Source organism: Chenopodium quinoa, unplaced genomic scaffold (genome assembly GCF_001683475.1).
Source record: "Chenopodium quinoa cultivar QQ74 unplaced genomic scaffold, ASM168347v1, whole genome shotgun sequence".
Classification (NCBI taxonomy): domain Eukaryota; kingdom Viridiplantae; phylum Streptophyta; class Magnoliopsida; order Caryophyllales; family Amaranthaceae; genus Chenopodium; species Chenopodium quinoa.
This window is the reverse complement of record NW_018745684.1, coordinates 8,914,444-8,932,419: the sequence shown is the minus strand read 5'-3', so window position 1 is coordinate 8,932,419 and position 17,976 is coordinate 8,914,444. Positions and strand designations below refer to the sequence as shown.

At 33.8% G+C, this 17,976-nt stretch overlaps 1 protein-coding gene across 1 annotated transcript; it reads right to left on the bottom strand.

The window, feature by feature from the left end:
• Positions 1-7,601: 7,601 nt before the first annotated feature.
• Positions 7,602-15,554, bottom strand: LOC110717381 (novel plant SNARE 13-like). The gene is made up of 10 exons (XM_021896062.1): positions 15,054-15,554; positions 12,625-12,717; positions 12,082-12,175; positions 10,493-10,530; positions 10,217-10,314; positions 9,169-9,248; positions 9,039-9,095; positions 8,872-8,964; positions 8,442-8,516; positions 7,602-8,037 (listed from the first exon to the last, which is right to left on the bottom strand). Exons 1-10 carry the CDS (start codon positions 15,128-15,130, stop codon positions 7,933-7,935), a joined length of 810 nt encoding a protein of 269 aa, XP_021751754.1. The 5' UTR covers positions 15,131-15,554; the 3' UTR covers positions 7,602-7,932.
• Positions 15,555-17,976: the final 2,422 nt, after the last annotated feature.

Below are 17,976 nucleotides of genomic sequence, written 5' to 3'. Positions count from 1 at the left end.
GGATTAGTAACAGGTTGGGTTGAATCCAGATCGGGTTGAATTCGGGTCAGGTTAGTAACATGTCAGATTGATTTCGGGTTTTAACAAGTCAAAAAGGGTTTGGTCAATCTCGGGTTCGGGCCGGGTTCAGTTCAGGTCAATAATTGACGGGTTATGTTAGGGTCGGGTCATGTTCGAGTTCAAGTCACAAATCCTAAGGTTAACTTGGGTCTCGAGTTGGTATCAGGTCAGGTCCTATCGGATTTGGGTCACCAATTTTTCGGGTTCAAACAGATCAGGTGATGTTTAGGTTTGAATAAAATTTTCGGATCGGGTCAGCTTTTTACAACTCTAAATGTGTAGGCAATAAGGTTAATTAATACTCCTTTTTTTGACTTCCTGCTTTTCAACAACTTTTCTTAATTTTTAGTTGGCAAAAACGCATTTTCTTATTGATATCGATTTAGCAATACCTTTGTTTTGTGAATATCTACGAGCTCGAGCATAATCATGAGAGCTAGGAATTGAAGACTATTGAGATAAGGCCTCAAAGATGTATGAAAAGGACACAACCAACTGTTTAAGGTCTACATGAACGTACAAATTAACATTAACTAAAGGAAAAATTGTTCGGAATAATCCGACCTTTGCCTTATTTGCCCAAAATAATGTCACCTTTCAATTACATTTTAAGGTTTTAATAATCCGACCTTTTATGTCAATCCACTTTAAATGTTCCCAACTGGTCATGTAACTTGCTACCGGTCATTTAACTTGTTATAGCAAGTTACATGGTATGTCGGCATCTGATTGGTAAAAAAAAAATTAAATTATTTTATTTAAAGAAAAAATAAAAAAATTATTACTTAATTAATTAAAAAACCACCCCCTCCAGCCCAACCACCCTCACGGCCGCCCACCCCAACCAGCCCGACCCCTTGCCTAGCCCCAAGCACCAGAGTGCCGCGCCGAGCTGATGAGCACCCTCCCCCTCCCCCTCACCACCAACCACCCTTGAATTCCCTTCCTCGTCTCGATCCTGACCTTCCACTCCTACTCAACCACGTTTTCGGCCACTCTCCTTCCCCTATCTCTTTTCCTGCCCCCTCTCCTTCCCCAGTGCCGGGGCTAAAATTGCAAATTATTTATGGGGTCCTGTTCAACTTTTCAAAATGGGGCTTTCTACTCGATAAATTTAATACCCAATATTTTTTTGATAAAAAAAATTCATTACATCAGAAAATTCGTCAAAATTAAATTAAAGTCCTAGAAATCACTTAAAATCCTAATAATCCTAGAAAATCACCAATGACAAAAGCTTCGATTGTTCAACTTCTGCTCCCACCCACAAAATTCAACAAAAAAAAGTTAATAAAAATCAGAAAAATGCACTTTAATTAAACAACTGGAAATAATTCAACATACCCAGATATTAAAATTTAACAAAAAATCGTATCCGAAGAGGTTTGTGATGAAATTTTTTCCGATTACTAGCTATAGCCTATACTCACAATACTTGCAAAGAATTTTGGAATTAAGATTATCCTAAGGATTTCTTTTTTATTTGTAAAATTGAAAGAGTGAATAAAAAGCATATATAGGAAAATTTGGGAGATTAACAACGGTTTAATAATTAATTTCATCTTAAAATTGAAGATTTAACCGTTGAAATTATGAATTAATATGGGAAAAATAATTTTGGGAGATGAAAAAATTTGAAAATTAATTGAATAATTGAAGAAAATGAAGATAATAATAGAAAGTAAATAAGAAAATATAGAGTTTTGAATAGAGTTTTTTTTGGGAATTAGAATGGTAGATTGAAAAAAATTTGGGAAGAAAGATATCTGAATTTTTGGGAATTTTTTTTGGGAATTAGAATAGGTTTGCTGGTTTGGACGGAGGTTTCTAGAGGGAGGGTACATTCAATGTATTTGGAGGTTTCTAGAGCAATGGTACATTCAATGTCAGCTGTCCAGCTCCTAAAAAAATTAAAAAGTTGTATCATTCATGGCTCAAACCCAAGATCTTGGACGGTATACTTACTCTAACCATTACTCCAACTACAATTTCATGATATTATACCAAACTTAATTACATATATCTAGATTTTGGGGCCCCTCAAATTTGGGGGCCCTGTTCCGTCGACCACCTCGCTCCAGCCCAAAACCGCCCCTGTCCTTCCTTTATCCCTTTTCTGGCCCATCTCCTTCCCCTCGTCCCAATTTCAGCCCCCCTCCCCTTCTTAGCTCGCACACACACTCACCCTACCATCACCATCACCACCATTGTTTTGATATGGGTGTGGTAGGTGGTTAAGAGGCGACAGAAAGGGGTAGGGGAAGGGCAGCGACTAGCGTAGGGGAGCTGGGGTCTGGGTGCGGCGGGGCTAGCGGCGATGGGCCTAGTCTGGGCCGATGGTGGGGGCGGGGAGGTGGCCCTAGGGCTAGTGGTGGTGGTTTTAATTTTTAATTATTTTTTAAAAAGTTAGTTTTAAAATAGTTAATTAATAGTTAATTAATGTTAATTAGTAATAATCATTTCTTAAAAAAAATAAAATTAAAACTTATTTTTGACCAGTCACGTGGTGACACCTGTAAATTGAACTTAATAAAAAAATTACCTACTCAACCGGTTACAAGTCACTTGGGATCATTTGAAGCGGATTGGCATTAAAGCTCAGATTATTAAAAAAAATAATCGAAAGGTGGGATTATTTTGGACTGATGAGGTAAAGATCGGATTATTCCGGACAATTTTGCCTTAACTATAAAAGTAAATATAGCTTGCACGACCGAGATATACAAAATAATTACAAAAAACATTCTAAAGATCATATGTATATTATAAATACTTCTTCCATTAAGTATTAGTTGTAACTTTGGAATATTTTATATCTCACAAATAATATCCTGCAGTTGCAACTTATATTTAATGAAGGTAGTAGGAAAAGAAGAAGAATAAAATTAAAAAAAAAAAAAAAGGAATTATCAATTTTCATGCATAATGCATTAATATTAATAGAGAGCTATCAACACCCCAAAGATGCTAAGGGATTAGATTTGAGGCTAATTAAAACATTCTTAGAATTCTCAATAATTCTTTTCGTCCAATTATACATGGTTGTATGATCGGTTGGACTCCGACAATGGTATCCAAAATGTTTTGTAGCTATAAATTTATGTCAACTAAAAGTTAATAGATTTGTAGTTAGTCATTTGAATGCTAAATTGTAGTGTACTCCTACTTGACAGTGGTTTCGAAATGTATTTTCAACAACACATGATTGCAACTAAATTTAGAAAACAAGGGACTTTATGAGAATGAATTTTCAATTTCCTTTAATGTATTCATCACGAAAATGTATTAACTTATGATCATGGTCTTAAGATCAAGAAAGTACGTTAACTACAAGCTTGGACCAAGAGAAACAGTCCAATTCACAAGTTCAAGAAGATCAAATCCCAAAATTATATGCGAAGAATACCCTCTTAAGTCTTAACCTTATTATAAAGTGTTCTAACTATCTGTAATTTTATCAATAAAACAATCACATGTGTTATATAAGAAGAACATACATCAACAAACGTGGTTAACTTTTTCGTTCAGTTATTTTCTATTAAATAATATTATAGCTGTAAGATTTGAAAGTTGATTCAATTCTCTATATTAATCTTTAATGCTTGCAATGCCTTCCTTCTTGTAAAGAATCTCCCTTGCAATTTTCGTGTTAATATTTGATAACTAATTTCTCATAATTATAATGAGATGGCAAAATATACAAAGCTTGAAATTTAATAACATATACGTTGAACATTTTTATATAAATTTAAGGTCATATATGATATACAAACGATTTAGTGAGGATATAAACAGTTGGTTGAGGGGTTACCATATTGAGGGTAATTTGAATTTAAATGTGGTAAGTTTAAAAACTTGATCAGATAGGAGAGCTTAGAATTTTCTTCTATGTATTTACGAAAAAGTTTTAAGTAAAATGATGACATCGATTAATCTCACAGATATGAACAATAACTATTCGATTGAAAAATAAGCGAGGAGATAGTTACCATACCTAGCTTGAGTATTTGACGTGCCCTTGGATAAAGGGTATGAACATTAATTACAACCTGTAATCAAATTTGGAGTGGTACCAATTTTAAGATCAAGACTGCCTTACCTATTTGTTGCGATTGTTAAGTGATAAAGACAAACGTTGAACGTTCCAATTTGGACTTTAGTTATTGAAAGAAAGAACAAGAAATTGAAATTTCCTGAGACTTAAAACAAAGACATTTGTGCTGTTGGAGAGACTAATTATTATAGGATAATATGGACAACAAAATTTCGGCGCCTTCATGTACACAATTTTATTTGGCTAATCAAAGACTAACCAAGTTAAGACAATAGCAAACATGCGACATGGGGTTCTAAGCATCTGGTTAATTAAGTTAAATCCCGTATAAAACACATGATTATGACATGTTAACGAAAACATAACATCGGTTTGTGACTTTTTTTTTTTTTTTTTAATCTATGCACCAAAACAAATTAAATCTTTGATTTCAAATGTCCAAATTTGAGTTGTATCGTAATCTCAAATGGGAAGAAGTTCTCCCATCAACTATAGCTACGAACTTAAACTTGATCTGATAAAGATATAATGGCTCCCTTACCGGCTGATCAAAACATAAGTAAAATGCCGTGTTTAAATTTTGGTAACAAAAGAACATTCAATGCATGTAATGTTTATGGTTGGTTATAACATAAGATCATAGCAAATAATTATCAGTTGGACCACCATTATATTGTCTCATCCTTATCTAATAATGGTGTTAATCAAGTGAATTATTTAGTCGATCGTTAGGTTGTTACTTAAGATTGCAAAGAACAGTAGTTGTGAATACTGATTAAGAGATCTTAATGTGATATGGCCTTGTCTTATGATGTCAAATATAATTTCGATGATCGAATGAGGGAAATCATTAATAGTTAGAGTACTTTTGTATTTATTGGTGTAATCTTCTGCATGGCATATATTCAACTACTAATTTTGGTGGATCCAGAAAGTATACTTAACGAGATCAAATAACATTTTACAAATTTTAATGGGATCAAGTGAGTAATTTTTATGGAAAAAAACTTAATTTTAAAGGGAAAAAATTCCTTCTTCCATGTTCAAGTGGAGTCCCTTGACCTCATTTAGTTGTATGTAAGTCCGCCATTGGAGTAGTTTTTATTTTTCTTTTAATATTGGGAGATGTTTAACAACTTAATTAGTTCTCTAACTTGCATTAGCTTAGAATTTGTTTACACAATTACCATCTACGTAGATTGGTTTGCAGCATGTGTTTAGACCAAAATTGTTACAACGGGTAGCTATTTCAAGTATTGAATCATAATATTGGTACATAACTATATTGTTTACCCTCACTAAGTAGTGATTCTTATGCCCTAATTAGCTACCGAGTATTAGTTTACTCATGCATGTGAGTTCGTTAAATTGTTTCGATGAATAGTTTAAATGTGTCAACCTTTTATTTTTTTAATAATATGTATGATTGTATGAAGATGTTTATACTTAAAATTAAATATTGTATTAGAAATAGTGTAAAAATTGAAATAACACTGTTAATTATAATGTATAAATGGAGGGCTTGCTCTTACCTTAGTTACCTTTCAACAAACGAGACTTGTACCAAGGACAACTCCGTTTGTTTCAACGGAAAACAATTGTTTGGGAAAACCACAATATAAATATAGTTTTCTTTTGTTTGTTTCTATGCAAAAAAAATTATAGAGGAAGGAGAAAATAGGTGTGGAAGGGAGGGGAGATGGATGAGAGGAGTGGTAAGGGATGTAAAGAGTATGGAGGAAAATGTAGCATACCCTCTTTTTTTAAACGAAAACATTTTTCACTATTGGGAGAATTATTTTTCACCTTTGGAAAAATTATTTTTCCACTTTTTACTAACCAAACAATGAAAAATGAAAATTTTCTTGGAATATGTTTTCCATCGAAACAAATGAAGTCTAAAGGAATTTGATATGAGCAATAAAGGCATTGGATATACAATGAAAATTTTATATGAGCACTAAAGTAATTGGATATACAATGGAAAATATATAATAAATAGATTGGACCAAATAACGCCTATATTCAGCAAGAATGATCGATAACTTAGGACTGTTAGGAGCGTTATATATCATGAGCTCATGACTCAAGAGAGGAACTTGGGTAGGCAACCCACATTTCAGTTTTGACTTAATTCACTCCAATTATTCATATTTTCTTAAAAAAAAAAAAATGGTAACCATTACCAAGTGGTAGTCTAGTCAACCCCCTTTTTTTCTTATAAGAAAAATGCTATATGTAGCCCTAAGGACTATGTATAAGAAGTTAAAAGAGGAAAGTATTAATAAAATATATTTATTAATTACACTGATTTGCGCGTAATTTTGTCATGCATTTCTAAACTTATACCAAAAAAAGAAAGATATTAAATGCTTATTTGTACCCCTAAGAGCTATATGTATAACATTACACTTTTTTTAAAACCAACTTATTTTTTTGGCTAAAAGACTAACTAATACCCTAATCAAATCCATCCCTAAATTAACTGCCGCAAATGCCAGTGGACTTATTTGGTCAAAGTCTTCAAGTTTGGTATGGAAAACCTTAAATCGAATTTTATAGCACCAAAAATATAAAAATATGGATATACTTGTACTTTGAATTTAGTTATTTATTATTCCCACTGTCACTTTTTAATCTTTACATTTAGAATCTTTTTATGGGAGAAAAAATATCAAAGCGTGAAAATTGAAAAGAAACGGAAGGAGTATTCATAAGGTCATATAAGAATCATGGAGACTAGAAAGCCAGGTCTATCCCCAAGGTCAACTGCCCCTCACAATGGTCAAACCGTCAAAGGCATATTTCTCAGCTACCCAAAGACAATAGTAGACATGCATTACATGTGATGTAGATAATTAGACGAGGATGCTGAAAATGTCAATAACATTGGTTCGTTCCTTCTACACACCAATGTTCACATGGTTCATATGCAACTATCATGAATTACATTAATAATGTCTAAATGATACTCTTCACACCCACATTTTTCGATGTTGACCTACGGTTTTTAATTAACATATATTGCTATAGTTTATGATTAAAAAAATAAAAATACACGCTATTTTAAGTGAAAATTGGTATTGATTCTGTATCACTCATACAATACAAATCGATGTTGAAAATTTAAATATCCACCCGGGTGAAAGTTGCACCTAAGGATATTTATTACTCATTTAATGATTGAATGAACAATAATCATCAAAAGGAGCAAAACTATACTCATGAATACACCTTGCACCCGAGTGTATATGTATATAATCTTTGCTATTTAAGACAAACTAACAATATATTTTTCATCTAACAAAAGATTAAACTCAAACCTTCCTTTTTTTTTTCTTTTTTGAAAAACTTAAATTCCTCTTATTTTGAAATGGAGTACAAATTGATAAGTACCTTCCATTGTGCTTTTGGGCAGAGGCTGTGAAAGAAGTACAAACAAACAAACAAACAAAAAAAAAAAAAAAAAAAAAAAAAACCCCAAGTATTTCCAATCAATCTATTGGAATATAAAAAATGTGACAGAGAAAAAGCATATCAACACAAATGTATAAAGAATGAACACACATTTACTGCATCCTCTAAATGTTGAGTGGCTTACTATTACACACAGGATAAAATATTGACAGCAAAATAACCTGAATGTGGATACAATGATCTTGAAAGCCGTTGCTTTTGAGGAGAATGCGACTGCCAAAAGGATAAACAAAAATCTCCTCAACATGATTTACAAATGACACAAACTCGATATGCACAAACTATAGGGGAATGGAACCAATAATCCAAACTGAAGTGTGGAAGAATCCAATGGCAGCAATCTATCCGAAATGTTCAGCTTTCACATACAAGAGCCTTCTTGCTGCAGGGGCTGGAGGTGCTAATCCTGGAATGTCCCTAATATCTTTGTTGTTTGGATTCACAATCTGCAGGCATAGCAAATAAGATCAAGATTTTCAGCACAGATCAATAGGCCACGCGGACCACAACCCAATTCAAACAATAGTAAGGCTTCTGATGCCAAATAATTGGTGTCATAAATTTAGGCACAAGATTTGTAAATAGGATCTGCTAATCAGAAGTGAAGGTATAGCCGTGCAGGAAAGAAAGATAAAAACAAAAAAAAATTAAGGTATACTAACAAAATACATAATTTTCTCCAGCATGTCTAACCGTTCATTAACAGACCGCCAAATTCCAGAAAAAGGCTATAATACCACAGACGACAACGATAACAATGTTGTCCAACTGTTTCACCGACTTCATAAGAAAGCAGGCTAGCGGACAAATTTCACAATACCATAGAAATGATAATAAATAAGGGATATACCTTCACAACAATAATGGCTATGACACCACAGACGATAAGAAAGAGAAAAAGCATGATACACTTGTCAGTGGCAACCTGCAACACAGAAAGTATTTACATCAGTCAAGATGACATGGAGCTTATAATAAAAGTAATACTTCCTCCGCTCCATTTTACTTGCAACACTAAAAGTTTCACGCTTGCCAACACAAAATTTAAACTATTAATATCTTTGGTTGCGATTTCGTAAAAATTATAAAAAGCAGATTTTAATAAAGTATGAATTAAGACAAATCCTACAAGATCCCACGTGACTTTTTCTTCCGTATAAATCACAATATGATATAATAGGAGAGAGTATGAATAGTGCCAAAATCCTTGTTGTAACTAAAATGAAGCAAAGGAAGTACAGCAATCTGAGCACAAACTATAAGTAAAAAAAAAGACAGACCTGCCGACCAATCTCCTTCACCAACTGAGATGCCTTCTTGAGTGAAAATTGAATAGTATCCAGCTCATTAACAATACGACCCATTTGATCAGTCTGCACAAATACAATTAAATTATTTTCTGCTACATAAAAGATTGAGATAGGACCAATCAATTATGAATACTTACTTGACCCTTTAATTTAGCTCCAGTTTCAGTTCCGACCTCAACAGTTTGTGCAACTACCTAGGCAACCAAACTATAATTAGAAAGCTGATACAGTAAGCAAGCCAAGAGCCGTTCACAGTAAATTTCTCACCTGTTTAGAGCGCTCAATGGCCTGATCAGTCTCATCCAAAGTCTTATTCCCAGCATTAATAAGCTCTTGATTTGTCATTGCTGCATAGGAAGGACAAATCACACATCAGATACGAGAAACACATGCAAATCAATCCATAATATTGTTGCACCTTATTTATTCTCATTCCAATATAGCGTTTTAAGAAAATGCAAGGAAGCTTAATGCTCCAATAGAAAATATTGTAAAAAAGAGGAAGACTGTGAACTGTAATGACAAGCTATTCAAATTACCTATGAAAATAAAATTGAGAAGGTGGAAAACATCACCCAATAGAACAAGCTTCTGCAGAGTCCTTTAAGATGTTGGTACAAAATGATAAATATAAATGTAAAATACACTATTTTTAAACACTAAGCCTTGGTTGAAGGCTAATAATTTGTTTAATATACATTTAAAAGAGCATGCTAAGGAAACTGCACGAGACTTCTAGAATTTGGGGTCAGAGGGTCTAGGAAGAAAAATCAAATTATGAGCACACCTCTCACCCTTTGATGGAGATGCTGATCAGCAATGTAAACCTTGAAAGTCACATATATCAATACAATAAATATATCATATATAGGTGTACCAATGTTCACACCCTAAAAGTTGAAATTCAATTATTGAATGTACAAACAACATAGATCCTTAAGTATAATGTGAAGTATAGACATAATACAACAAAATGCAAATCACTTTAATCAATTCATTTACAAGAATTTCTTGGAGAATTGACACATGATAGCCTAATAAGTTACAGAAAGCGGTACGCAAAGCTAACATTCCCACAATTGACATGACCCCCTGGTTTTCTTTTGCCCCTTTTGACAGTACCACAATTGACTCAATCTACAAAGCTCAACACAGAGGCCATGACAATATGAATGTTGAAACAAAGATCGCAAGGATTAGCAAAGAAACATACTTTTAGAATAGGAGTGAGGAGGTTATCAATAAAAAAGACAAAACATCAGCCAATATCCCCTATATAGTTCAAGATGCAAATACAAGCTAAAGAATATCTCACATGAAGCCATCTGAATATTTTCTTCAGCTGTTGGTTCACTGGTTCCTGCTCCCATGTCAAACAATTCTACCTTCTTATTGCCAAGGCTACTCATATATCTACAACATAAGCAGCCACGAAAACAGGTTCATTTGATATATACATATATAACAAGTATCACAAAAGGCCACAAGTATCACATATTTATGGTGAAGCCCACTAATTTTTAATTAGACATACAATTAACAAATATAAAAAAAATAAAAAATATCAGTAAAGTTAAAGAGGTTAACTTACGTCTTCCTTAAGCCCACAAATGAATTTAGCTCTTTGATCTGCAAAATTTTTCGAAGAAAATAAAAAAAACAGTTAAATGAAAGAAACAAAGGCAGCCTACAAATCTAGCATTAAATGGAATGAAATATCAGGACAATTTAAAAGTACTTAACAATCCTAAGTAAATCTCTTTCTCCAATATCGAATTTCAAGTGACTGAAAAGCATAAGCAAAGAAAAACTAAGGTCGCAATTACAAAGATGAGGCAGTATCCAAAATGTTGTGGACTTACAAATGAGCCAGAGAGCTTTCCAACTACCCTTGATAAATAGAGATTACGCGGCCAAGTATACACAATAAGTTATCAACTCTTTCCAGATTACAGAATACAATGTTTATTTTGAGCAGCATTCAAAGTTGGCAGGTTTATTGTTGTCATCATCTTGCCAATCAATAAGCAACTAAGTGCCCTGGTGACCAATAAAATTTATCTCAACCCACTAGGCATGGATTATGTTTTTTAACACAATTTTTTGGCGCTTCTGCAAACTTGATAACCCCAGAGCCTTGCAACCTTCTACATCGAGAGGTGCAGCGAAAGCAATAGGTTTGGTGCAAGCAACTATATTTTTCCCACTCCACATCCTCCAGAAATGGGTTAGAGTTATTGTAAATCACTAATGGAAAATAAAACCTTCACAACTTTCCACCTCTCAATTAACCTAAATCTACGTGCCCAATCTCAGTAAAAGAAACAATGTTCCGTTAAAAATAAAGTGTATAACCTTTGACAAGGCATAGTTTTCAACACTCAAACAAGCTGATCTTCAAAAGGAGAAATTTTAAAACCTTCTCAATATTTCAGCCTTAAGACTGATTACAAACCAGAACTAAAGGTTGGATCCCCCTCCCCTCCCACTCCACTTAGTTGATTAGGGTTCTTGTACCAAAGTGATCAATGAACAAAAGAACCCTACACAAATTACCATTAGTGATAATGCTCCCAAGTAAGCATATCTTACCAAACTAAGTAATCTGCTTCAAGACTCCTTGTATTGGAGTTTGGCACAAACAGGAATATGATGTGAAAGCTGCAATAATCCACTATAGACAGAGAGATTGCTCAAGTGAATCCCAGTATAAAACTATGTAATTTACAACCTCTATCTCCAACAAAAGAGAGAAACAAATCAAGGACTTTATTTCTGCCTTATTTCTGATACTTATGAATGAATTTCAATGTGTCACTATTGTTACCAAAAAACAGTTGTGATAAATAATAAGTCTAAGAGTGATATTATATACATTGAGGAATGAATTTCAATGTGTCACTATTGTTATCAAAAAACAGTTGTGGGTTTTGTTAATCTGAACAACTAATTTCAAAAAAACAATGAAGCAAACAGGACCATGAAAGTTCTCCATATTCATTGAGTTACATTGCAGCACTAGCAATGCTCCTAGAAGTTCTGTAATTACAATTTATAACTTTATATTTATGTTTTTGCCATAGAAAAATTAATCTTTATGACAGGCACACACATAAAAAGTAATTTATGAAATTATTGTTTGGACTAAGAATCCTCTAAGAGTAAAGTAAGGTTTCTAACCATAGACTGCTTCTCATCATTGAGTTGCTTGTTGACTTCAGGCGGATTTTTGGCCTCCTCGTCTTTAATTTCCCGATCAAACTCCTTAATTAATCTAAAGAGCAAGAGGAAGTAGGAATAAATAAAAACCAACACTCAAAGATATTCAATCACTACTTAATCACAGTAGAAAGGGGGAGGGGGGAGAAGAAACAAACAAACAAGAAGACAATTAAAAAAAAAAAAAAACAAACCCCCCCCTCTCTCTCTCTCTCTCTCTCTCTCTCCCTCCCTCCCTCCCTCCCTCCCTCCCTCCCTCCCTCCCTCTCTCTCTCTCTCTCTCTCTCTCTCTCTCTCTCTCTCTCTCTCTCTCTCTCTCTCTCTCTCTCTTCACACATAACGGTGTTTTGTATTTAGAGTCTCCATGGTCACGTTACATAAGGTAAGACTGTAAGAGTCATACTCCAGTTTTCAGCACCACCAAACCACAGTACTAGAATTATAAGTTATGTTAAAGATTCAAAGGAGTTGCATTATGGGAAGTAAAAACAACATTTAATGTACCTTTTACACTCCCTCATCTTCCCTGTAAGTTCTTCCAGCTGCTTGCTTTGTCTATTTGGGTCTTTGACCTTGTCCAATTTCTGAAAACCATTGCTACAAAGAAAACACAAGATCAAAATAGGGGTGAAAGACTTATATATGTGACAATCGCATGCAACCCCTACCAAACCCCCCCCCCCCTACCACCACCACAACATTACCGATATAAATTAAAGAAAACTCTCCTCAAAAAATTCAAAATGCAATATTTTTATAAGAGAAACTACAAATCATATGAAAAATTAAAATATGTCTGCAAGCAGTAAATTCAATGAATTCAAAACACAGTATTGGCTAAGAAAATAGCTACTAAAGTTGACAAGTTATCAAATCCATTGAAATTTTGACCTCCGAGAATGCTTGAGAATGACATCCCAATCTCCAATCCAAATCCTAACGATGCTCCTCTGTAATCTTTTAACACTTCTGCTTCATCTTAAATTCCCTAATTTCAATAGAACTTGCACCTTGTGCCAAGAAGTTGTCTATTTCTGGCAATAGAGTAAAGTAATATAACTCTAGCCAAAATCTAAATGAATTTCCATAAAAATTACAACAGAGCAGGATTTTGCACATAGCCACATGCCCACATGAATGCACAAAATTTAGAGCAGGGTAATATCATTGGTGCTACAACAGTTTTAAAGATTATTTATTGAGTTTCAACAACTTTTAATAATATAACATCCAAGATGCTCTGTCCGTAATACTCCCAAAGTAATTCACCACATAAGAACTTATCAGATGCCCATCACTTGTAACATTGACATTCTAAACTCATAAACTAGTAAACTACCTGTTTTCAGCACTCAAAATTCCAACCATTTAATCAGCAGACGGTATTCTCCTTTCTCAGCATTAGAACTGAAAACACATGGCACAGCTTGCCATAGCCGTAAAAGAATAGATATTTTTAAAGAGGTTGAGGGATGTATGAAATTCTATCTCAACATATGATTTAGAACCCGCTAGACCAAATCAATACCAAACTACTTCAGACCACATCGATACAAGAATGTTTCAAACCAAAACTTACTGAAATTGGATTTCCTACCCAGGCCACATATGCTTAATTTTCCAACCACAGCAGCACATGCCAAGAGGAAAAGGTATTTGGGAACATTTTAGATCTGAGTAAGAGGATGAAGAAAATGAGGCACCAAAATAATTGCCCATGCTAAGCTATATAGCTTACTATAAAGGTGGGTGGAAAAATGCTATTCAGATCCCATGAAAAGATATTTGAAAATAGCAACAAACGGCTGAGTCACAAAGGTGATCACACACTGGTTTGAAAAAGGCTGTTATTACATGATACAGTGATAGAATTTAAGATAAAAAGGCAAATTAAAACAACAAATGATTCCTCCTTGAGGAATTTCAGCTTTGATTTCACTTTTTCCGTGTTGACAGCAACAGAAATGACATTCTACTGACAGAATAAAAATCAGACCACAAACCCTGAAATAGCTCAGTACAAAAACCCTTCAACCCTCATATAGCACAGCATGAATTCCCAACATCCTCAATTAGCACAACATAAATGCCCAACATCCCTCAGCTTGAATGCCCGATATCCCTCAAATAGCACAGCACGAAAACCTGATATCCCTCGGATAGCACAGAATGAACACCAAATCCCTCATTTAGCACAGAACAAATGCCCAGCATCTCTCAGATAGCATACCAAGAAAGCCTGATATCCCTCAATTAGCACCACGAAAGCCCAAATCCTTCAAAAGTACAATGTGGAATCCTGACATCTCTTGATTGCCACAGCAAAAAAGCCCAATATGTCTGTTGTCAGTTCACTTGGAACCCACATTTCTCCGTTGAAGAGACATAAATAGAACAACAGGAATGGAAACCCATTGAAATCTGTTCGACATCACTTTAGTTCTCAGTCCTCACACTAAAACAAACAGATGGCTCAAATGAATCCCACAATGCACCCAACCAAAAAAAGGGCTAATGTTCAGTATCAACCATCAAATGTTAGTCACATGCAAGTGCAGTACGGATCTACGATTTCACTGAACCATAGGTAGTAGCTGAGCTTAGCCGAAATAGTACCCGAATAACACAAGACAATATATCCACATTGCCAGTCCTTTAAGTTACGGGCCAAAAAGTTACCATCATTTTGTCAACAATGACAATTATTCACATCATGGCGAAATTCCTTCACAATGATCAAAGAATAACGTAAACTACTCGTAACATACTACAACAACTAATCTCCAAAATTAGCAATTTGCACATCACATTTCTCTTTTACAAATAAACAAGATTATAATCGAAACAAAAATACTTAAAACTAACCCAAAATTGAACTAATCATCACTAACCTAGTGACATTGACACACAAAAAGTAAGAGAAAGGAGCTTACGCAAGAGCTCGAAAATTGTCGCGAATTTCGCCATGGATCTGCTCCATCTGAGGATTCATCGGTAAATCAGTCGCCATTTTCGCCGGAATTCAAAAAATCCGGCAAAGCTACACTCCAAATCCAAACTCTTAATAATGCTTAACCCTAACTAACGTACATAATTATCCCCAAATCACAAATTCCAACAAACAAACAGAACAGTGTGATTGTTTGAAAAATTCAAATCGAGTGACGAGCTTTTGATCTGAAGAAAATTACTAAAACTGGAACCCTAAATTGAAACCTACAAAAAAGAACAAAAATTCAAAAAAGTGAGAAGAAATTGAAGGAAAAAGGAGAGAAAAATTAGGGTTCTTGAGGAGACAAAAATTGAGAGGGTAGTGGGAGGAATGATTGAATGTGTTAGGGCGAGGGAAAGTTGGAGAGAGAGAATCAATCAATTGTTGGTTTGGTGTAATAGAAAATAGAAAGAGTATCGTGTGAATGTTTACAGGCTGTGTTCTATGACGTTTTGTCTCATTATTTTATTACTCATTTAGTTATTTTACTGTACTTTCTTTGTTTTGTGATATATGAATTTTTCTAATTTTAACATATGGATTTTGTTATAGTACATATATATATATTTATTTTTGTTTGATGTTTAGAGAGTGATAAAGGCGGAGGTGAAAATCAATCCCAAAATCTCCTGGAATCGGAAAAGAGGCTCTAACCATTTGAGTTATCTCTCACTCTCTACAGTACATACATTTGTGCAGTACTGCAGCCCCATTAATCTCCTAGAGTATTAGATAAACAAAAAATATTTATCTCAATGGCAAATTTGTAATTACATCCACTTGTTTTTGACTCAATAAAAAGGAATTTAAAATAAGAAAATAAAAGAAAATTTAAAAAAAAAAAATGATTACTCAATCCTCATCAAAATAAATTTTCATTCTCTCTGCTTTCAACTTTCTCTTTCCTCCCCTCCCATGGCAACCAATCTACCATTTCCTCTCCAATATCAATTATCTCTCTCATCCCCTCCCATGGCGACCGAAAGCTCATAAGTTGTTTTAATGGAAAAATTGTAATTGTTACTTTCTTCTCCTCCAGTCCTCCCCTCCCATGGCGACCAAAAGCTCATAAGTTGCTTCATTGGAGTAATCAGAGTACTATTTCAGAGGAGGACACTGAGCTTAGAAGGTGCTTCATTAGAGAAATTATAATTGTATTTCGACGGTGGAATTCAAAGAAAAAGCCTACGAAAATATATAAATGAGGGGAATGGTTAACCCTTTAGGGTAGGTGTTTGTGTTTGTTTGTGAGATTCCCCTCCTTCATTGAAGCTCCTTTGTGCATCCCTTCTTGAAAGCTCCATGAATTTTTGGTTATAATGGCCAGCAAACGGAAATCGTGACATAATAAATATGGTCACATGGATTTTACAAATATAACCCCATCTTGCCACGTGAATTTACAAAAACACCCCTTGATAAAGGTGATAAACTTGAATTTTCTTGTGCAAATGTAATCATGGACTTAGATGTTATTTTCATTACCTTTTTTTAAAAAAAATGTGAGCAAATTACCTTTAAAAAAATTAAATAAAATAAAATTAGATGGGTTGGATACTTGGATTAGATCACATAAAAGGTTTGAATTTCTAGATCGTTGACGAAAAAAGAAATAAATTCTATTGTAGTAATTTAGATTATGTTTATTTTTATTTTTATTTTTTTTTTGTTGGGAAGGTAAGAAAAATATAGATCAATTTCCATTAAAAAATGCCAAAAAGATCAAAATTCCTCAATTATGCCCCATTTTACAAAATTCTCAATTTACCGTCTACATCAGTGATTACAAATATCAATTTTTTCCCCTTACCTTTAAAAAAGTATGAGAACACTTTATGAATAGTGTAAGGACATTTATATCCTTAAAATATTTGTTTATTTATATGCCCATATTGATATGATGTTAATTTTATCTTAGCTTTTCCTTGTGTGATACATGATTTAACTCTTATGAATAATATTTGGACAATTATATCCTCTAACATATTTATTTACTTATTTGTCCTCATTAATGTTAATTGCCTTTTTTTTTTTTGGAGTTGTTAAGAATAGTGTGCGGACATTTACATCCCTAAAAATATTTGTTTGCATAATTTCCCTCAATTTGCTAACAAGTGAAAGGGCTCTCTAAACATGACTAGCTATGACGTGCGCCTCGCGCCACCCTAGCTATTGGAAAACTGCTAATTTTGTTCAAGGTAAAACCGTAAAATAAAAATAAAAAAGCATTAATTCCTTTTTTTACTTTTTTTACTTTGGTTTTTTTTTTACGGGAAAAATGTATTATTTTTGTATTGTCAAAGGAAGCCAAGTTTTTTGCTTACATGGATGGTAGGTTGTTAATTTTGTAAAAATAAGGCGTGAGTAAGGAATTTTGATAACTTTGGGCATTTTCTTTGGAAATCTCTCAAAAACATCATTAGGAAACCGGGTTCACGAGAAGGAAAAAAAATGTACGGTGAATTAATTTATTCGTTGATATAAACTTTATACTTAGTGTATCTCATTAAATCATGATTATACTATGGAGTATGGACATATATGTATTGCTAGAATTTAGGTGTTGTTTGGTTGATATGAGAAATGAGTTCCCATGGGAAATCTATTTATACTTAGTATTTAAAAACACAAACCAATTCATCACATGTACATCTCTCTTTTAAACCAAAATACAAATCAATCTGCCACATATACACCTCTCTTTTTAACCAAAATTCAAACCAATCCGCCACATGTACCCTTTCCTTTTAACTTTCTTTACTATTTTTTTTTTCTTTTCTTGACTTTTAAATTCTATAACCTTCACTTTAATACAATAAATTGAATTCTCTTAATGTTATCCGGCCTCTTGCTCTTCCTCTTTC

Bases quoted from the DNA above. Each gene is read 5' to 3' on its own strand.
- LOC110717381 (XM_021896062.1), bottom strand. From the start codon at position 15,130: ATGGCGACTGATTTACCGATGAATCCTCAGATGGAGCAGATCCATGGC. The intron at 10,315-10,492 runs GTAAGTTAACCT...CTTATGTTGTAG, and splicing joins TTTGTGGGCTTAAGGAAGAC to ATATATGAGTAGCCTTGGCA. The intron at 9,096-9,168 runs GTGAGAAATTTA...TTGGTTGCCTAG, and splicing joins CCATTGAGCGCTCTAAACAG to GTAGTTGCACAAACTGTTGA.